At 36.9% G+C, this 22,077-nt stretch overlaps 2 protein-coding genes across 2 annotated transcripts in view; one reads left to right on the forward strand and one right to left on the reverse strand.

Annotated features, from left to right (window-relative positions):
• Positions 1 to 22,077, reverse strand: part of LOC144666226 (uncharacterized) — a 59,055-nt gene that overhangs the window by 16,081 nt on the left and 20,897 nt on the right. The gene's annotated exons all lie outside the window — the stretch shown is intronic.
• Positions 13,679 to 21,452, forward strand: LOC144666272 (tetratricopeptide repeat protein 38-like). The gene is made up of 10 exons (XM_078527686.1): positions 13,679 to 13,723; positions 14,652 to 14,711; positions 15,370 to 15,408; positions 16,537 to 16,615; positions 16,970 to 17,040; positions 18,050 to 18,144; positions 18,882 to 18,960; positions 19,059 to 19,136; positions 19,855 to 19,928; positions 20,834 to 21,452. Exons 1-10 carry the CDS (start codon positions 13,697 to 13,699, stop codon positions 20,922 to 20,924), a joined length of 693 nt encoding a protein of 230 aa, XP_078383812.1. The 5' UTR covers positions 13,679 to 13,696; the 3' UTR covers positions 20,925 to 21,452.

Below are 22,077 nucleotides of genomic sequence, written 5' to 3' on the forward strand. Positions count from 1 at the left end.
AACACTCATTGTCGTATGTTGTGCCATTTGATGAACAGACGGGTTCGTGGTAGGATGGACAACTGTCCACGCACACGCAGCGAGCATCATGAGGACCAAAAGCCTTACACAGGCCGTGATAATGGCACGTCACGTCCAGGCAAGGATCCCGGTCTGCGGGCACGAAAACACGCATATCGTAAGATAAGAGAAAATCTGAGATCAGAGCTAAATTGTGTTCAATAACCAAATTTAAGAGCATAAAAAATATGAGTGGCCACTGCCAGAAATAAACAATAAAGCTTAAGTTTAATGTATGCAGCAAGAAGAGAGAATCATATTTGGGAAAGGCTTTATTTCTAACTGCATAGAGCAGAAATGTGATTTCAAGAGATTTAAATGCACATTTCATTAAAACATGTGCATACATAAACTCAGCAGAAAAACTTAGTTGCTGACTTCCCAACCTCGCACTATTAGAGTTTTTAAACTCAGCAGAAAAACTTAGTTGCTGACTTCCCAACCTCGCACTATTAGAGTTCGACTCTCACGAAAAATTTTTCTTACCTCCAATCACCATGTAATCAACTGTAATGATATCCTTATTGTTGGTGTTGTGGTTATAGTTTCTCACGCACACCTTTGTATCTTTTGCGGATGTGTGCTGAATAGAAAAATAGGCAAGTTAGTACTTCAAGGTGATGTATTGGAATATTTTCAAAATGCTCTGATTTGTGATGGAAGAGGTGACTGTTCTGTTTTCGCCGTATATGACACCTTGAACACAACAATCAATTGCTAACTTGGAGCTTTCTCTGTGAGGCAAGATGGTTTTCATTCGATCCATAATGACGTCATCAAACTGCTTCTTGGATACGCCCCTCTCAGACTTCATTCCCCTCTCAGCAACAGCTACCAAAAATTTTTTTTTTATCCCAGAACAAACATTTATGCTCCCCTCCTACCTAACAGCTTGTACTATTCGTCCGTAATTTAATAAACAATAAATTTTTTATCTAACTATAACTTGATAATAACTATAAAATGTTTATTCTGGTAATGCAATTAATGGATTAAAGATATTATTTAGTTTAATTTATTTAGTTTTGTTCTTATGTTGACGTTGTGTGTACTGCTTACCTCCACCCATGCTGTAACAGCATTACACTGGGACAAATGTGAATAGTTGTTGATATGACTATGTTTTGGCGTCACTAGCACCACAGGAGGAGCATAAAACTCGTCCCTGAAGTTTATTGTCTGAAATGTAAAATTTAAAGGCTGTTAAAATGCTTGCTGTAAAGAAACAATATTAATCAAACGCCCCCAAAAAATCAAAACCAAATAAAACACTTTTACTATCACTGTCACTATCGCTTCCGCTCTCACTATTAGCGTAACTGTCACTGTTACTTTTATTTTCACACATTAGCTGTCTGTGCTCCATGATTTTAAATAAGCAAAATGTCAAATGGATGTTTAAGAATGCAACTCCGTAAAATAGCAGACAATCTTTATACTTGTCTGTGCTTCTCATTTTAATATATTCGTTTTCGATTTCACATAAAACAGCGTAAAAATGCTTCATGTTAACTGTCTTTTAATTCTTACCTTTTAAGTCCATTTTATTATAGTTGTATTAAAAAATGTTTAGTTTTTAAATATATTTTTTTTAAATGGACTCACTTGGCAGAAGGCGTGATTGTTTTGATTGGACAGTAAGCTTGTGTTTGAGAAAACGAGGCTGTCAGTCAAGGTAAAGTTGTCAAGGGTTAGATTAGTAAATGCCATCCAGTTCTGCGATAAAAAGCAAAGAAATATGTTAGTCCCAGACGTCACCTGTATGTGTTATCAAGTTGATGTTTTAATTAAAAGGAATACTGGACAACAACGACAAATGTTGTTATAACAGAAAAAGGTGTCTTAAAGAGTCAGCAACTAGCGTTAACTTTCAAGTGCTGATAGTTTTCCCACCTTGATTGGGGGATTGAATGTAGGGAACACACCATGTATTCAAAGGGGACGTAAGCTTCAATTAAGCTCAATTAAATTTTTTTTCGAAAATTAAAGTAAAAGAATATTTTAATCCCAGACGTTATCGATATCTGGTATCAAGTTAACATGTTATTTAACAGGAATACTGGACAACAACGAAGAAGCCAGGAAATAAAAGTGACTTAATGACTTTCAAATGTTAATAGTTTTCCAAACATTTTATGGGGTGTTGAAATGTAAGGAAACATTGGGTATTAAAAGGGTTTTAAAAGGGACATAAGCTTTAATTAAGCAACTACTTTCTAAATTTTAAGTCACTCACTATTTTGATGTTTTCATGTCTTCCATCCAGAATCTTGGTTTCTCTGAGACAAACTTTAAAACTGTTTTTGTTCAATTCCTCGACCCACACGGCCATTGCGTCTTGTGGTCTCATCAAAGTTTGGTGAGTGGCAGTTACAAATAACCTTGGTGGATTCTTGAAAGACTGAAAATTCATATAATGTTCCTGTGTCAGTATTATTATATTAAGCAAACGCAAGTAAAACGCTGAAAATGATGGAACAAAGAAATAACAATTCTGGACAAAAACAAAGAAACGAAGAAGTAAAAAACAGCTTGATAAATTAATAAATAACAAAAAAGGAAGAAATACCGGTTGGGCGCTTTAACCAACTGAGCTACGAGAGACTCGTGGTGAGCTGGACCATTTATACTGGGTTGATATGTGAAACGCGTCCTGCATACTGCTAGGTATCTGGAAGGCCATGGGTTCGATTCCCGTCGAGGACTCAGAATTTTTCTTTGTGCCATGCTCGCGTCATTGTTGAAAAATTTATCTTCATTATTTATCACCGAGCTTAAAAGCTTTATCATTTTCTACACACTTGATGATTTCGACATTGCTGATCCTAGCAGTATGCAGGATGCGTGCCTCATGTCAATCTAGTAAATGGCCCAGCTCACCACGAGTCTCTCATAGCTCAGTTGGTTAGAGCGCTCAACAAGTATCTGAGAGGCCATAGGTTCGATTCCCGTCGTAGACTCCGAATATTTCTTTGTCCCATGCTCGTGTCATTGTTGAAAAGTTTTGGGGTTGGACTTGCAAATAATTGCAACAGAAGCTTTCTGTTCGCCAAACATTAATGGGAGCTAAAAGTGCGATCCGGTTCAACATGAAAACGAGGCATAGAACGGATTTTGCTACAATTATGATTGCCAATGGCTAGAATTCCACTCAATTCTTCCAAAGTCCATTAAATGCACTGCACGTATGTCTCAAAACTTTCAATGTTAAAACAACGTGACTAAAAAGCGCACGATAAGCATAATATGTGTTAACAGTAAAGACCCTTAATGGATAGACATCATGTCATCAAGTGAGTTTTGGCAAGTCAAAGGAAAAAGAATGAAAGAATAGAGGAATGGAAAGTAAAAAAGAATAAATAAATAAATAAATAAACGAGTGAAAAAAAAAAAAAGAATAAAGGAAATCGAAAGACAGATAAAGAGGAGAAAAGGAAAAGAAGAAAAAACATTTAAAGGAAGAGAGGGGAAAAAGAAAATTGTATAAAACAATAGAGGAATAGAAAGGTCAAAAAGAATAAAGGAATAGAAGGATAAAGAAGTGAACGAAAAATAAGTGAATGGAAGAATTGGGAGGTGAAGAAAAAAAGAATAAAGGAATTGAAGACAAGAAGAGTGAAGGAAATAATAAAGGAATACAGAGAGCAGCGGAGTAAACGAAAAAGAATAAAGGAATAGATAAATACGACAGAAAAGGTAAAAAAAAAAAAACGAAATGAAGGATTAAGAATGAATCGAAGTAGCAAAGAAAAAAGAAAAAGTAATAGAGGATAAGAGGTGTGAATTAAAAATGAATTAATAAATAGAGTGGTGAAGGAAAAAAGATAAAAGGACTGAGAAATATAGGAATAGAAGATTGTAGGAAAAAAGCCAAAAGAAATAGAGGAATAGAGGAGTGAAAGAAAAGAGAAAAAAGGAAATGAAAACTGAAGGAAAAAAATAATAAAGGAATAGAAGAATAAAAGAATAGAGGAATAGAAGAGTGAAGGAAAAAGGAATAAAGGAAAAGAGAGAGCAGAGGAGTGAAGAAAAAAAAATAAAGGAATAGAGGAATAGAAGAGTGAAAGAAAAAAAAAATAAAGGAATAGAGGAATAGAAGAGTGAAAGAAAAAAAGAATAAAGGAATAGAGGAATAGAAGAGTGAAGGAAAAAGAATAAACTAATAGAGGAATAGAAGAGTGAAAGAAAAAAAGAATAAAGGAATAGAGGAATAGAAGAGTGATGGAAAAAGAATAAAGGAATAGAGGAATAGAAGAGTGAAAGAAAAAAAAGAATAAAGGAATAGAGGAATAGAAGAGTGAAAGAAAAAAAGAATAAAGGAATAGAGGAATAGAAGAGTGAAAGAAAAAAAAGAATAAAGGAATAGAGGAATACAGGAGTGAAAGAAAAAAAGAATAAAGGAATAGAGGAAAAGAAGAGTGAAAGAAAAAAAGAAAAAAAGGAATAGAGGAATAGAAGAGTGAAAGAAAAAAAGAATAAAGGAATAGAGGAATAGAAGAGTGAAAGAAAAAAAGAATAAAAGAAAAGAGGAATAGAAGAGTGAAAGAAAAAAAGAATAAAGGAATAGAGGAATAGAAGAGTGAAAGAAAAAAAGAATAAAGGAATAGAGGATTAGAAGAGTAAAAGAAAAAAAGAATAAAGGAATAGAGGAATAGAAGAGTGAAAGAAAAAAAGAATAAAGGAATGGAGGAATAGAGGAGTGAAAGAAAAAAAGAATAAAGGAATAGAGGAATAGAAGAGTGAAAGAAAAAAAGAATAAAGAAATAGAGTTTAGAGGAGTGAAAGAAAAAAAAAAGAATAATGGAATAGAGGTTAGAGGAGTGAAAGGAAAACAAAGAATAATGGAATAGAGGTTAGAGGAGTGAAAGAAAAAAAAGAATAAAGGAATAGAGGAATAGAAGAGTGAAAGAAAAAAAAGAATAAAGGAATAGAGGAATAGAAGAGTGAAAGAAAAAAAGAATAAAGAAATAGAGGTTAGAGGAGTGAAAGAAAAAAAAAGAATAATGGAATAGAGGTTAGAGGAGTGAAAGAAAAAAAAATAATAATGGAATAGAGGTTAGAGGAGTGAAAGAAAAAAAAAAGAATAATGGAATAGAAGTTAGAGGAGTGAAAGAAAAAATAATAAATAAATAGGGAATAGAGGAGTGAAGGAAAAAAAATAAAGGAAGTGAGGAATAGAAGAGTGAAAGAAAAAAGAATTAAGGAATAGAGGAATAGAAGAGTGAAGGTAAAAAGAATAAAGGAATAGAGGAATAGAAGAGTGAAAGAAAAAAAGAATAAAGGAATAGAGGAATAGAAGAGTGAAAGAAAAAAAGAATAAAGGAATAGAGGAATAGAAGAGTGAAGGTAAAAAGAATAAAGGAATAGAGGAATAGAAGAGTGAAAGAAAAAAAGAATAAAGTAATAGAGGAATAGAAGAGTGAAAGAAAAAAAGAATAAAGGAATAGAGGAATAGAAGAGCGAAAGAAAAAAAGAATAAAAAAATAGAGGAATAGAAGAGTGAAAGAAAAAAAGAATAAACAAATAGAGGATTAGAAGAGTGAAAGAAAAAAGAATAAACTAATAGAGGAATAGAAGAGTGAAAGAAAAAAGAATAAAGGAATAGATGAATAGAAAAGTGAAGGAAAAAAGAATAAAGGAATAGAGGAATAGAAGAGTGAAAGAAAAAAAGAATAAAGGAATAGAGGAATAGAAGAGTGAAAGAAAAAAAGAATAAAGAAATAGAGGTTAGAGGAGTGAAAGAAAAAAAAAGAATAATGGAATAGAGGTTAGAGGAGTGAAAGGAAAACAAAGAATAATGGAATAGAGGTTAGAGGAGTGAAAGAAAAAAAGAATAAAGGAATAGAGGAATAGAAGAGTGAAAGAAAAAAAGAATAAAGAAATAGAGGTTAGAGGAGTGAAAGAAAAAAAAAAGAATAATGGAATAGAGGTTAGAGGAGTGAAAGAAAAAAAAAGAATAATGGAATAGAGGTTAGAGGAGTGAAAGAAAAAAAAAAGAATAATGGAATAGAGGTTAGAGGAGTGAAAGAAAAAAAAAGAATAATGGAATAGAGGTTAGAGGAGTGAAAGAAAAAATAATAAATAAATAGGGAATAGAGGAGTGAAGGAAAAAAAAAATAAAGGAAGAGAGGAATAGAGGAGTGAAAGAAAAAAGAATTAAGGAATAGAGGAATAGAAGAGTGAAGGTAAAAAGAATAAAGGAATAGAGGAATAGAAGAGTGAACGAAAAAAGAATAATGGAATAGATGAACAGAAGAGTGAAAGAAAAAAGAATAAAGGAATAGAGGAATAGAAGAGCGAAAGAAAAAAAGAATAAAAAAATAGAGGAATAGAAGAGTGAAAGAAAAAAGAATAAAGGAATAGAGGAATAGAAGAGTGAAGGAAAAAAGAATAAAGGAATAGAGGAATAGAAGAGTGAAAGAAAAAAGAATAAAGGAATAGAGGAATCGAAGAGTGAAGGAAAAAAGAATAAAGGAATAGAGGAATAGAAGAGTGAAGGAAAAAAGAATAAAGGAATAGAGGAATAGAAGAGTGAAAGAAAAAAGAATAAAGGAATAGAGGAATAGAAGAGTGAAAGAAAAAAGAATAAAGGAATAGAGGAATAGAAGAGTGAAAGAAAAAAGAATAAAGGAATAGAGGAATAGAAGAGTGAAGGAAAAAAGAATAAAGGAATAGAGGAATAGAAGAGTGAAGGAAAAAAGAATAAAGGAATAGAGGAATAGAAGAGTGAAGGAAAAAAGAATAAAGGAATAGAGGAATAGAAGAGTGAAGGAAAAAAGAATAAAGGAATAGAGGAATAGAAGAGTGAAAGAAAAAAGAAGAAAGGAATAGAGGAATAGAAGAGTGAAGGAAAAAAGAATAAAGGAATAGAGGAATAGAAGAGTGAAGGAAAAAACAATAAAGGAATAGAGGTTAGAGGAGTGAAGAAAAAAAAAGAATAATGGAATAGAGGAATAGAAGAGTGAAGGAAAAAAGAATAAAGGAATAGAGGAATAGAAGAGTGAAAGAAAAAAAGAATAAAGAAATAGAGGTTAGAGGAGTGAAAGAAAAAAAAAAGAATAATGGAATAGAGGTTAGAGGAGTGAAAGAAAAAAAGAGAATAAAGGAATAGAGGGTAGAGGAGTGAAAGAAAAAAAAAAGAAAAATGGAATAGAGGTTAGCGGAGTGAAGAAAAAAAAAAGAATAAACGAATAGAGGTTAGAGGAGTGAAAGAAAAAAGAAGAATAAAGGAATAGAGGTTAGAGGAGTGAAGAAAAAAAAAATCATGGAATAGAGGAATAGAAGAGTGAAGGAAAAAAACAATAAAGTAAGCTAGGGAAGTGAGAAAAGTAAATCTAACCTTTTGAAAATCAATCTTGTGGCATTTTGTTCCAGTGGTCCAAGTTTTTAAAGTAGCAGTTCCAAGCTGGGATCTTGCAGGAGTAGATTGCAAAGCGACCCAGTTGACGCTTGCTGTTCCATTGGATCCATCGCCAAACTCAAGGACACAGACGGTAAATCCACTCGTAGACACTGACTCAACCCAAATAGCGGCGCCATAGCGATGAGTTGGACTCCTTACTGCGTGACCAACTGAGGCCAGGACCTTTACTTGCTTTCCTCCGTAGAACGGCACATCAAAAGTGATCTTCTTACAAGCAAACAGGCCTGGTGGAGTGGTGGTTATGTTGTCTTTCCCGGCCTTGAAACTCAGCGCTTGAAAAAAAAAACGATTACTTCACAGATGTTCAAACAATAGATTATGCTACGGTTTTCGGAGAACTTAAATTTTCAGGCTCCAGTTTGCTTGATTTGCGTGATCTGTCGTTCCGTTTTAAAGTTAACTGACACTTAAAATAAACCTAAGTCGTGAAACACAAACGCCGTTAAATTTACCTTGATCGGCTTCAGCAAGGAGAACAACCACGAAGAAAATTAAGAACAACTGCTTCAGCGGGAGATGACGCTCGGAGGACATCTTGCTTAAACTGAGCGAAAAACATGCGCGGAAATATATTATATGTATTACCCTCGTCATCGTATTTTGTACACGAAAAGACACGTTCAAGGATACGGAAGTAGTTAATCGGGGGGAGCTCGAGGGGACGGGGAAGGGGTGCTATAAGACTACTGCCCACAGTAGTGTAGTAGTGTAGTGCAGGAAGTGGAGATAGGAAGTAAGTGACAAGTTCCCCCTCCCCACCCCTTCACCCCTCGCGCCATCAATTCAACTCACTCTTGAATATCGCATACACAATGCAAACCATTAGTGATCTGAAGTTGAAAATTTGCTCTCTTTTCGGAACTAACAATAATTTTAGCAGTTACACCTATTCAGAATTCAATATCATTGGTATTTTTTGATCCTAGTTCGATCATTTGCTCATTATTCGCTGGAGTTTCTACAGATGGCCAGTACTTGTCTGAGTGTTCCGCAATTTGCGACAAATGTCTCGTTATTACTAAACCGCCAGACGCCAATTTTTTACTGTAGCGAACGCTATATTGAGGCTTAAAGCTTTTGAAATTCTTTAAAAGTTTTTCAATAGTTAAATTAGATTTGCATCGGCAATGTTCTTTGCCGCTTACTTTTTCGGTAAAAATATTACCACCCAGTGTAAACTGTCGCCATGACGTGGCATAGGCACTTTCCTTTCTTCCTTTATGCATGTTTACAGTGCTTGGAATAAACAAAAGTTGTATTCATTGTTGTACAAATGACGAGATTAAAACATGCAAACAAACTCAAGGGTTTTCTGTCGATATTTTTTTACTTCGATTTTTGTCGCGAGGTAAAATCAATCTCTGTGTTTCAGTAAATTGCGGCATTAAATCCGATACCAAAAAAGAGACCTTTCAATCCGGTTCACATACTGATAAAACATAAGAACTGGCGTCGCTGTACGCAATACGAGATTTTGTGTTCCTAGGCCAAGAATTTTAATTAATTAATTTTTATTAATAGATTAATAAAATCTGCGCGATATTTTTGTTTTCGATACACTTACAGAATTTTAAGCTTTACATCGCAGCCATTAGTTAAATCCTTCATTTTAAAAGGTCATAAAATGGTAGCCCAGGAGTAATGTGGACCTTTCAAAATACGACGTGAGAGCTGGTTGCTATAATTTACTGTGAGTTTGTTTCGTCATTGTCATTCTGTAGCACATTTTCGAGAAAATAATAGCGGAAATTTGAAAGAAATCGCTCAGTTCCCGGAAATTGGAGTACGAATTTCTTCGGTTTTCACTAAATTTAGTGGGCATTTTTAGCCAGTCATTGTTTCTTTATAAGTATTTAAGCAATAAAACAGCATGATTTCAATGTGTATATAGTTCAAAAATCATAATAAATATATGTTTTCCCTCAGGCCGGTCTTTGTAGACAGCTTATGCAAATCGCACCAAACAGCAGTGTATCTGCATTCAGCTCTTAGATACCAACTTAATGTAAAGTCGTTGCAAAGTAAATTGGAAAATCGAACATTTTGTTCATGATCACTTAACACAAAATTCTGAAGGAAGTTTTGTTTAGACCAATAATGCGCTTGATTCATTTTTACAAACAACTATTTTGAAGCACCGCCGGAGGCCAAAGAGCTGTTCAAGCAGAACGACACAACTGCGAACAGAAGGAAAAAAATGACTATTTTCATCTCTTCGCGGCGGCTCAAGATTGTGCTAGATGTTAAAGGATCTGTTCACAATTTTTTGAAAGATATATGTTATCCAGGGCTCGCCAGAACTTTGATTTTTCGATTTAACTTCCTTCAGCCCCCTTAGCTATTCCGGTTCGAACGCGTTGCTGAGACGATCTAAAATCAATAATCACTTTAGCTATTAATAACATGGTGACAGTTTTTCATTCTCTTTTAGTAACATACAGTGATTGTTTTGACATCTTCTTTCCGTCATGCTGCATAAAATGAATTTTATAATTTTGTTTAACTGACATTATAACATTTCCATTTATAAATTCGAAGCACCGAGGGACTATTTACACTCACGCGGTTTCATTTGTAACCGCATCGCTTTTGATGCGGTTGCGCCTTTCGTTTACACGGCGCCGATCGAGAAAACCACGTTAGTTTTCAAAACAATACGGTTTCGTTGGTCGTGTTAACGGTCAAAAACGGCGAAACCGCATCGATTTAAAAACGGTTACGTATTATACCTCGATCGCAATTAAAAACACTTGGAAAACAGTAACATAGGCTCCCCCGCGTCCATGTTAACGATACTTGAACCGTTTTCTAATAGTTATGTTCTCTAAACAGCATTGAGACAGACCAAAAAGCCGCTGTAATCTGAGTTCCAACTTCTTATTTTCCTTCTTGTGCATATCTCTAACGGTTCTTATCAGAAATGGCTTTTATACGATGTTGTTTTGAAGTTCAATGTCAAACAATCTCCGTAAAATTCAAATTTCTCGATACTCAGTCAACCGAGTAAATGTTGTGTCTTATAGTGACACATTCATTGTTTTGACGTTTTTAGTGATCATTGTATGAATTTTAATTTTGTATTGCAGACGCTTGAAAATTTTTATAAATCCTTGTCTAAATTCTTACTCGCGGACTAAAGTGTTAATTTATAAAGTTATTTTGATCACCCTTGAATAAAACAGTTTCCCTTTAACATTTTGTAGTGCGTTCTCCTTAAACGGTTATGTAATGTTTATCGATTAGACGATGTTTATAAATACGGAATACAGGAAGCAAAATACAGAGGTTAATAACGGTGATTATTCTATGACTAGCTCCGTGAGCGGTCAAGATGAAACGAATCGCGTGCTCTGATTGGCTACCCGAGCGGTCAAGATGGAGCCATCTTGACCGCTCGGGATCGCCCGCTGTGTTCCCGCAAGCAAAAAAAAAACTTTTCTGCTCCGTCGACGCTACTACAAAATCTTTTCCGTCGTAAACTTGAGCTATGAAACCATTTACCGAAACAACACAATGGATGAATTCAAGCCTTGTTTTTGGTGTGGAAGTCTTTAGACCAGGAGATCTCTGTGAAGCTGCTACGAGGGTTGCAGATCAGAAGGTTCTTAAAAAACATAGACGGACAGGAAAGACATTTCAGCTTTTTTACAACCTCGTCTATAGGTACAGTTTACATGTGTAAAGCTGCCAGGTATTTACTCGCAAATACGAATGATGTATTTAACTATTTATGTAAGCATATTATGGAATAAAGAATTTAAAAATACCTTTGTCTTTAGTTTAATGAATGTTTGTTAGCATGAACGGGAATACCCCAGGACGACTGCCTAAAAAAGTGGCAGTGTTTTTGTCAAGAAGCTGAACTGAATAGTGCTAGAGGTTGTAGTGCTACCTGGAGAAAACGACTTTCACAGAGAACAAGTAACCTTTGCCTTTCAAGTGTAGGGAAGTAGGACCTACATGGTTCTTACAATTTCAAGCAAACAAAATTCAATGACTTTTTAAGGACTTTTCAAGAACAAAAAGTTGTTTTCAAGGACTGAGCGAGCTACATGTCTATGCACTTTCAGCCATGTTGCCCCTTCTAACAAAACTGGCAAAGAACCCCACATCAGAGACCTGGTGCAAGCCCTAATGTGCATGAAATTGAGGCAAAGATCTACGTTATGCTTCATGTAGGCGTTCAAGTTTAAGACCGTGGACATTTCGCAAGTTATAGTATTTTCGTATTTTTGAAGTTGTTCCTCGCCAAACTTTCTTTACCAAATTAATATAATTTATCAAAAAATTAATAGGGCGTGCAAGAAGCCATTAATTTCAAGGACTTTTCAAGACCTAAGGAGGAAATTCGAGTACTTTTCAAGGACTAAACCAAATTCAAGGACTTTTCAAGACGACTACTAAAATTCAAGATCTTTTCAAGATTGTACGAACCATGGACCTAGTTTATAGCCTGTTTATAGGGTTGCTAAACCATGGCTTAAAATAACCTTTTAAGTGTCGGGTATTTAGACAAAGTAACGGTGGCTAAAAGGTAACAATGACACTCCTTAAATTTAAATATTATAGACCAAACTGTAAGTACTTCTGTTTGGTTCTTCTAAGTAAAGATGCTAGGGTCCATGGAGAATGTTCAGATGATTCCCACTAGGTGAATTCATGACAGATTTTTGTAAAAATTTTATGCAAAAATGCAAAAAGAAGTTACATTTCAAATCCGTCTGCTTACAACTGGAAGAATCATTGCTCACAAAAGACAATAATCCGAAACTTAAAGAAGGGATCAACACTGGTAACAGACACTCCTCGATCTGCCACCCCATCAGGCCACATTTTTTCATTTACCTTCATAAAAGGTAAAATAAAATGCAGTGGTATAATTAACTGTTTTTACTTTCTGTATTTTAAAATGTTTTAATAGGTTGTTCTTAGTTCTCCATTTTTTCAAAGTGCAAGAATTAAGAGTTGCAAAAAAATTGAAGAGAATGACAGCTCTACAAGAGTTTGGGTGGCAAGCAAGAGCATCAACCATAACCACTGCCTTACACTTTGTGGTTCCACCAATTCTGTGCTCTCTTTCTCAGCATAGGGAAAAGACGAAAAAATGATCATCCAATAATTTGGACTGTTAAGGTGAAACAACTAGTAAATGCCCTGTGGAAATTTGCCCAAAGGCGTACTCAAAAAAGGTCATTCCGGGTTTTAGGATTCCTGGCTTTCTTATCCGGATTTCCGGCATTTCGGCATTCCGGGTTTCCGGCATTCCGGGTTTCCGGCATTCCTGGTTTTAGGACAACCCAGTTTTAAAAGGCTTTAATAGTAGACCAATGATTGCAAGTTCACTAACATGTTTCATCTCTACATAATTTCCGTTATCCACGTGTTCACCATAGGTCTACTTTGATTTTATTGGTGCGCGGAAGAAAGTTTAGGGGTGAACAATAAAAACAGTAGAGTATTTCAGTCACGGAACTATCTGTCTGATAGTTGCCCCTTGGAAATGTGATGTTCTTAAAATTAAAACTAGCATATTAGCCCTCGAAGCTTCGCTTCTCAGGCTAATACATTTATTTGTTTTAAGAACATCAAATATCCGCGGGACAACTATCAGCCGATAGTTCCTCGACAGAAACACTCTATTGTTTAAATAGTGCCTGTTCAAGAGACATGCCCGGATGGCCAGATAGTATTTTTTTTATAGTATTTTGTAAACAAGCAGGCCTACAGACAAAAAAAACCCCACCAAATTCACTGCATTTAATGGGTTTCTTGTCTGGTTCTGTTTCGATGGAGTGGACACACGGAAGAAAATTTAGTGGTAAACAATAAAAACCATATGTAGAGTGTTTCTGTCTCAGGACTACATTACATGTACATGATACATGTAGTTGCCCCTTGGGAATTTGATGTTCTTAAAACTAGCATATTAGCCCTGGAAGCTTCACTTCTCAGGCTATTACATGTACATGTGTTTTAAGAACATCTGCAAATTTCCACAGGGCATTTACTATCAGCTGATAGTTCCCCAACAAAAACATTCTGACTATTGTTTAAATAGATTGATCATCAGTAAAGCATTTTTACATGCATGTGTTCAGAGTAATGTTGTGTTACGTTGTAGGGCTTAGCGCTTATTCCCAAAGACACATGGGCAACACATGTCTAGCACATGTCATGGAGATGGAAGGCAGACAAGATGAAGGAATTGAATTCATGAGTAAAACGAGGGATGACTGGGCGGTATGTCTCAGTTCTTTAATTAGTCGCATGGGTGGATCTAGGGGGAGGGTGCAGGGGGTGCGCACCCCCCCCCCCCCTAAGATGACCTGCAGCTTTCTAATACAACTGGTATTCTGCAAAAAAGTCAGTAATGCCATTCCTTAGTGGTGCACCCCCTCTAAGAAAAATCCTGGATCCGCCCCTTAGTCGTTATGGCTTGACAGCCTTTTTGCATTTGATTTTGATTATTTGAGTATTTAGCAAGGTCATGTACATTGTAACCAATGCCAGTATGATCAATACATTTTGAGGTAGAAGGCACCATAGATAATAAAAAATGACAGCTACTGCAAACTGCTCTAGATAAGCAAGTTTTCAGCACTAAACATTTGACTACACATCACCAAAAAGCAGGTTAAATAGGGTTCAGGTAGAAGCTCTTAGGACTCATGAGTGACTTGCTACCCTTCGAGAGAACAGTGAAACAAACAACAGGAACAATGTCACGTTAGCATCCAAAACAATCTAGCAACTACTAGACTAGATGACCAGTAAAATTAAAAGCTTATTGGAGCTTCTATACTATTGTTTAATAGGCGGTTGCTTGAAAATCAGCTTAATTTGTAGTTGTACATGTAGTTGTACCATGGTGCGTTTTTCAGAGATGTTTGTTTTCACCCGAGGTCCTCTCACTTCTTATCCACTGACTGAGTCTGTGACGGGTGTCTGTGTGGGGAGTTTCATGGCTGTTCTGTAGGGTTTGCCAGCCTTGGCAGCTTCATTCTACCTGGGGGGAGGGGGAGGGGCTGAACTTAGTGAAAACCCCAGATATCCCAGGCACCCATCCTCCACGAGGCAGCTGGTTAACTGCATTGAAACTGCATTTATACAAATGTTCTGTAAGTACCTAAATGACAACAATAATCATGCTATTTTGTTTTCTTCACAGCCTTGTGAATCACTGGCCAGCCATAATTTCTGGCACTGGGCTTTGTATTATGTAGAAAAGGTGGGTTTTGTACAAAGGTGAGGGAGAGATTTTCACAAGAAGTAGTTGTTTATGATCATAAAAAGTTAGGTAAACTTGTAGTCTAATTGTTTTAATAGACACTTGAAAAATAGGAAATATAAGTCACAGTCAGAAATTTCCAACAACTTTAGGTGTTAGATTATGTCCTTTCGATGGGCATTGCCCATGCAATCATGGTATATCAGCAAATAATCAACAGTGAGATAGCTAATCAGATTGATGGGAGTCTTCTATTTTTAAACAATTATCCTGCGAAATTGCGCGGAATATCACCTGATACTTAGCTGACGAGGCCATATATTCCGCAAGATTGAGCAGGATAATTGTTTTATTATTCAACGAAACACATTTCGCACATAGAAAAACTGTAATTGTGCCGCGCTTTACAAGATTTCAAACGAATCTTCGCAACCTACGAATATCACAGGATATCTGTTATGTACGGATGACAGATATCGTTAACATTTTGACCATATATGGGCAGTGCGCGCATCTGTTGAATAATAATCATAATTATCTGCTGACTGTAATTTACACTTACCTAGATTTGCTACCAGTCTCAAATCAACAATCCATTTAGTTTCACTTTCTGCTGATACTGATGTTTTCTAACCAGTATTTAATTTATTTTGAACAGGGAGATTATGAAGGGGCATTGAACATCTTTGACACAGAGGTAAATAAGTTTATTTCTGTAGAGCAACCTTGTTTATTGCTACTTAAATGTACATCTACCCATAGCCTCTTATGCAGGCATTTTTTTTAAGTTCAGTCGGTTCAATTCACAACTGCTTTTCTTACAGCAGACAACAGATTTGACTTTAGCCCCTTTCTACTCAGTTTTTTTTAAGGGTGTTCAAATTTTGAGTTCAGAATTTAAGAGTGGGAACTGAATTTAAGGTAGCTAAGAATTGAGTAATAAACTGATCCCCTTGCTTACAAAGCCATTTCAAGGGCAGCCCTAACTACAGTTCCCGCAACATGAATTGCAACCCTCCAAGTTAAGACCATTTTAGTCGCCATGGCGACTCACAGTTTGGAGCTGGTGACTAAATTGGAACCAAAGTCGCCAGCCTGGTGACTTATAATTGAGAAGAAGGATTGAAAGCTTGAGTTTAACCAAGCGACTAAAATATTTTACTGGCAACCAAACTTTAGCAGTTGGTGGCCAAGTGGCCCGTAAGGAAAAAAAATAAACTTGGAGGGTTGGATTGTCTACATGTCTACAATTCCCCCAGCTAAGATGCTAGTCTCCCTCGCAGCCGTTTTTAGTGACAGGGCACAACGCAGGCTAGCACAAAAAAAATCAATGCATATTGCTATCCTTAATAATTATTAGGTACCTCGATCCCTCCCTCCTTCCTAGCATTCAATTATGCACTCTGGTAAAAATAGACAGTGGGAATCAATTATAAAAGTGTCATGTCCAACAACACAATACAGCCCCTATGCAGCCAGCACTCAAACCTGTACTGAATTCAGAGTGTGAACCACTTACCATTTGACCAATGCGTCTTCTATCTACATGTACAAGTACCTTCTACTAATGGACCAGTTCAGGGATGTCACTAAGGGCTGACTGCTGACTAATTTCACTGGCTGAAAGAGAACTTAAATCCGGCTGAAATTTCACATAAAAACAAAGATTTAGGTAAACTTTTAGACGTGCCAAGTAAGGCCACAGAAGCTAGCTGGGCTTGTTGATGAGCTGGCTTTAGTGATTTCCTATCTACATCCCTGCCAGTTGATTTTGTTTGAAATCATTTTAACACCAGTGTTGTGATTTCCATTACTCGACTTGCAGATAATGCCAAGATGTAAAGAGAATAAAACGTTTCAGCTGTCAGATGGTTCATCGCTGTTGTACAGATTGAAATTTGAAGGTTAGTCAAGAGGAAGAACATGTGTGCAAAGCCAACAGGGTTGTTACCTTTACAAAGCACTTTAAGAAGATGATTGAATGGGAGAGGATTCGGAAGAGGTGCTGCCTCTTGACTGTGAAAAATGTGGTGGCCTTATCAGTAATGATTAATGCACTGGACTTTGGATTAAGTGGTCTGGGTTTGAGCCCTGGCCAGCGTCATTGTGTTGTGTTCTTGGGTAAAGCAAAGAGGGGTGTTGGGAATGTCATGGACATTTTCTGCAACAGTACACTAATGGCAACTGACTGGGAGGTCATGCATAATTATCTAGACAACAGTTATTTAATGGCAACTTCAAAAATCTTATCTTGCTAGGAGTTGATGTTGGTGACAGATGGGAGCAGCTCTGTCGGTTTTGGGAAGGACATGCTGATGATCACTTTCTGGTGAGTAGTAAGTACAGTCTGCGTTGCCACCTAGTGTCCCATCAGGCGGGAGCTTATTGCAGTTTCCATAGCATGGAGCAACTAGGAGTATTTATACTCCCTTGGATGAGAATCGAGTCCATTGCAGGGTTGTTTCCCCAGCATTAAATTCGCTTGTCGAGAGAAGCACTGTGAGAGTGAAGTGTCTTGCTCAAGAACAAAATGCAAATGACCCCAACCAAGACTTGAACACGGACTGCTCTATCTGGAGTCCAGCACTCTATTTATTTAGCCACTATGCTTCCCACACTTTCTGGTGAGTGCAGTGTTAAAATAGTTCAGAAAAGAGATGAGTACCCCACACAGCGGTCAAACGCAAAAATTGACGTCACATCCGGTCTTCGCCGCCTCGAACTTTCATCTTGAAATGGGCAAACTTTTGTAAGAAATTTTTAAAGAAATAGTACGGTGAAAGAACATTTCAAGCTGGGACACTCATGATCAGTGAAGATGAATTATCAAATTTCCAATCCATAAGCGGCGTATAAACCTTAACTTTCCAGGGACGGCGTTAACTTCTGGCTTTAAAGCGAAAGTTTTCGAAAAATTTAAGACTTTGTATGGAAAAGTTTGGCGGGAATTACACAGGAACTGCGCACGCATGCTGCGTTTGACCGCTGTGTGTGAGTACCCAGGCTGTTATAGGCACTGTGGTCAAGTGTTTGGTTTAATGGATAGGAGTTCAGAGTTCAAGCTCAACGTGGGCACATTTTTGCTGCATTTTTGTGCAAAACACTTTACTCTCACAGTGCCTCTCTCCAACCAGGTGTATAAATGGGTAACTGCAGTCTGTTAGGACAACCCAACAACATACGTTGTATTGAGGGTAGCCTGTGATGAATGACTTTTAGTTGCTTTATGCTAACGAAATCTGGACACTCACTAGCTGTGTTAGGTAGTTGATTCCCATGGTCCTTCTTCCCCTGTTTACATAAAGAAAGAAATGCTGGTTTCTGATAATGTTTTCCAGGCTTTTACAGACAGCCATATGCTTATGAGTACGTTGGGAGCAAAGAATGAAGACCTGACCATGAAGCTGTTAGATTCTTTGCGAAAATACGTCAGGTATATCACTGGTGTTAGCTAGTGCTTGTACATTATGTACATTGTACTAACAGGGACAGGAGCAGCTCTCACAAGGTTCAGTTCACATGATTGACTCGCTACCCTTCGGGAAAAAATTGAACAAACAACGGAAACAGTATTCCTAGCCCCACCCCTCCCTCCCCGCTCGAATTTGGGTTGGGTAACAGCTCTCATAAGGTCTCACATGCATGGCTCGCTACCACAATGCCATTAGCCCCAAAACAATAACAACTGCTACACTACTGTTATACCGTAACTTTCCGGTTATAAGCCCTCCCGCCCATCTATCTTAAAAAAACAATACATCCGATTATAAGCGTTCCCGGATATAAGCCCCCCTCTGCCAGATGACAGTACTGAACAGGGCTAAATGTTGCTTTATTATGCGTTTTTAACGTGAAAACGTATTTCGATTCACAATCCTGTGGCTTGTTTCGAAACGTTTTTTTTAATCCCGCTTATAAGCCCCTCCGTTTAAAAGCCTACCCAAAACCACTTACGAAGTTGTACAAGCCCAGGGCTTATAACCGGAATTTTACGGTATTATGATAAGGTTAGCGTCCTAGGGTGACAGACTAATAAGTAGTCTGCTAGATAGACCACTTATCTCGTACGCAGACTTTACGTTTGACTTGAAAATAGTATTAGAAACGTCGTAGCGTTGTTTTGCGAAAATCGGTTTTGTACTTTAGCTGAGCTATGATTGTTATTTTCAGCGATGGGTCAGGACCTAACTGTGAGATTTCCCGCGATGTTGGTCTTGCCGTATGTGAAGCATTTGTGGAGGCCGACAAGGTATGCGTGCCGTGTACATCTGTTTGAGAGTGGCTTACTTGTACCTTTTTAGTTGATGTTAAATCAAGTGTTACAGTTTTAATGTTTTTCTTTTCCAGGGAAACTTTGACAAGGCTGTGGAGATATTAAAACCTCTGCGCTACAAAGTAGAACTTTTGGGTGGAAGTAGAGCTCAGGTAAGGAATGAAAACATGTCCCGTTTATATGAGTAACTGTAAAATCGCCTAAAAATTAGTAACCTTTTGTTTAGGCGTAATAGTTTTTTGTCTTAAACTCTCAGGTGTGAAGTAAGTAATACCGTATTCGTAGTTATCAAAAGGAAACCAAATTTCTCCCATATGAAACAGAGAGCAAGCTCTAACCCTGACTTAACAATAACAACAGCAACAAGAAATGCTTTATTAATATTACCGAATGGAAATTATCAAGAAACCAAGTCTGTAAGCTAAAGACACCTGGCACAAGATTTTACTGACCATTGTTTTCTAAGTAATGTGCAATTACGTTTTCAGATATGACGGAAGCCGCATTTTTTTAGGATGTTTAAATACAAACTCTGTTTAACGTTTTTTGACGTTTTTCTTCCTTTCTTTAATCGGGTTGGAAAGACCCCTTAGAAAGGTACCCGGCCTGGTCGCAGATTGTTGATGTAAAAAAAAAATGTCATGGCACTTAAACAAAGGAAACATAAATTTCAAATAAACATAACGCGACAAAAAAAAATCCTAACTGGCGACAGGGAGATCAGTTGGCTTTTACAAAGCATGATCGATGATCAGAAGTTGAACTCAGGACGACCAAGAACAAATCCAGATCCAGATTTCAAAACCAGCGCCATAAACGACTCGGCCACGCTGTTTTTGATTTAATGTCAAGTTTTTATTTATTCTTCAGCGTGATGTGTACGAACTGTTTTTGATCAATGCTGCCATGCAGTCGCAACGTAAAGAAGATCATCAATTTGTCAGGTAATGGTTTATTTTTGTTTCCTTCTCCGCAACTATAATAAGAGTTTACCCAAATAATTATATGATGGATGTGAGTAGCGAAACGGAACGGTGCAGATGAGTTCCAAGAACGCAAATATCAACTTCTCAAACTAAAGAGAGTTTAAAATAACTGAAAAAAAAACCCGCAGCTTTAATGCTTAGAGACTACACTAGCCTTGAAAGGACTCAGATCTTAGGGCCTGTTTACATGATTCCGGGATGACTTTCATTCTGGAATGAAACTCGTTCCGGAATGAAGTTCGTTCTGCATTTACATGACAGAGTCGCCAGGTTCAACCAAAGGCATTTTCACGTGCGTGGTTTTCGCGCGAGATCAAAACAAGGTGGCGCATGTTTCGCGCAAACACGTTTTTGTGCCAATGAATGGCCGTATCTGCAATTTTAACGAGTAATTTGACCATAGAGCTGCTTCTTTGGGCTAAAGAGTAAATGCTATTGCGTTTTTTCGTTCTGAATTTAAACTGTGGAGTCCGTATGTGGTTTCACGAGTTGCAGTTTCATCTCGGAACGAAATTCATTCTGTGTTTACATGATACCAGAATGAAATGTCATTCCAAAACGAAACTTTCATTCCGGAATGAAAACCGGAATGAACTCATTCCGGAATGACTTGACTTTCGTCTCGGTATCATGTAAACAGATACAGAGAAATGTATGGGGATGGAATGAACTCATTCCGGAATCATGTAAACAGGCCCTTAGACCTTCATAATCGTGATAAAGAAACCTTATCCTGCAAGCTATTTACTGCAAGCTAACGATAAACAGAATATTACGGTTCCAGAAATCCACTGATCTGACCTGATCTGATCTGATCTGACACATTTTATAGAAATTTCATTTAGCCTTTCTCCTTTTTTCAGATGTCTCATTGCTGAGAGAAAAGCCAAAAAAGATAAAGCACCTATGACGGACAGATTGATGGCTAAAGCTCTTGCTCTTCAAGTCGATTAGAATGTACATGGTTACTCCAACATGCAATGTTGATTTCTAGCTGACTTTCAATGCAGTTGTAGCTTAGCAATATCAACAATAACGTGAATAGGGTACCTATAATATATTTTATGCATGATCGTACAATATAAAAATTTGTGGTAGTTTAAAATGTTGCAACTGTTTCAAATCATACATCTAATTATTGATACATGGAAAACTGGTCCTTTTCATGACGGAGTTACATCTCGAAGATGTCAATTCAAGTTTTGATGTTGTAATCGTATCATTCAGTGAAAATCATATTGATACAGGAAAAACTAGCCTTGTTGGGGGTGTAGTTACATCTCAAAGGTGTCAATTCAAGTTTTGATGTCATCAGAGCCTTGATAAAAACTAATTTTTTAAAACTATTTTAAAACAAAAACACTCTAAAGCAGTGTGGGTTCGGAGGAATCCCCTACTGGGTAGTAAGCTGGTAAGCTTTAATCAAAACCTTTAAATTATTAATTATTGTTAAGTTATAATGTATCTTTTTGTTGGCGCGGTGGCCATATGGTTGATGGTTGAATGTTCACGTCTCCGGATCGAGCGGTCTGGGTTCGAGCCCTGGCCAGGGTCACTGCGTTACAAGTGTTCTTGGGCAAGACACTTGACTCTCACAGTCCCTCTCTCCACCCAGGTGTATGAATGAGTACCGGCGAATTTAATGCTGGGGGTAACCCTGCGATGGACTAGCATTTCAGTAGATATTAAACCCAACTTTTATTCTAAAGAAAAAATGGGGAGAATAGGACTTGCATATGGCATTACGTGTATTGATGAAGTATGCAAGAACAGAGCCGGAAAACGGAGAGTTTGTGAAGACAAAAACTACCCACTAAATTAACTTTTATTTTCCCACAAACAAAAGTATAGCAGTTACATCCATCTGTACCTGAAATACATTATAAAGACTGCAATGTTGTAGTTATACGTTATTTATTGCTTACTACACTTCAATCATCAGAGACTAATATAATATTTCCTTACGAAAGTAAAATAAAATTAGCACCATAAATTAGTTGTCGCTTGGCGTGATATTTGTGAACAGAACGGTACCGCTTAGCATCAAACCCACAAAGACCTACAAATAGCTAAAAAAGAAATGCAAATAAGCGCCTGTCCCAATGCC

The sequence above is a fragment of the Oculina patagonica genome, chromosome 9 (genome assembly GCF_052425735.1).
Source record: "Oculina patagonica isolate OP01 chromosome 9, crgOcupat, whole genome shotgun sequence".
In the NCBI taxonomy this organism is placed as follows: domain Eukaryota; kingdom Metazoa; phylum Cnidaria; class Anthozoa; order Scleractinia; family Oculinidae; genus Oculina; species Oculina patagonica.

What these genes read in the sequence shown, in the direction of transcription:
- LOC144666272 (XM_078527686.1), top strand. Translation starts at nt 13,697, where the DNA reads ATGAGTAAAACGAGGGATGACTGGGCG. An exon ending in CTTTGTATTATGTAGAAAAG is followed by an intron (nt 14,712 to 15,369) that starts GTGGGTTTTGTA and finishes TATTTTGAACAG; the next exon opens with GGAGATTATGAAGGGGCATT. An exon ending in TCTTTGCGAAAATACGTCAG is followed by an intron (nt 18,145 to 18,881) that starts GTATATCACTGG and finishes TGTTATTTTCAG; the next exon opens with CGATGGGTCAGGACCTAACT.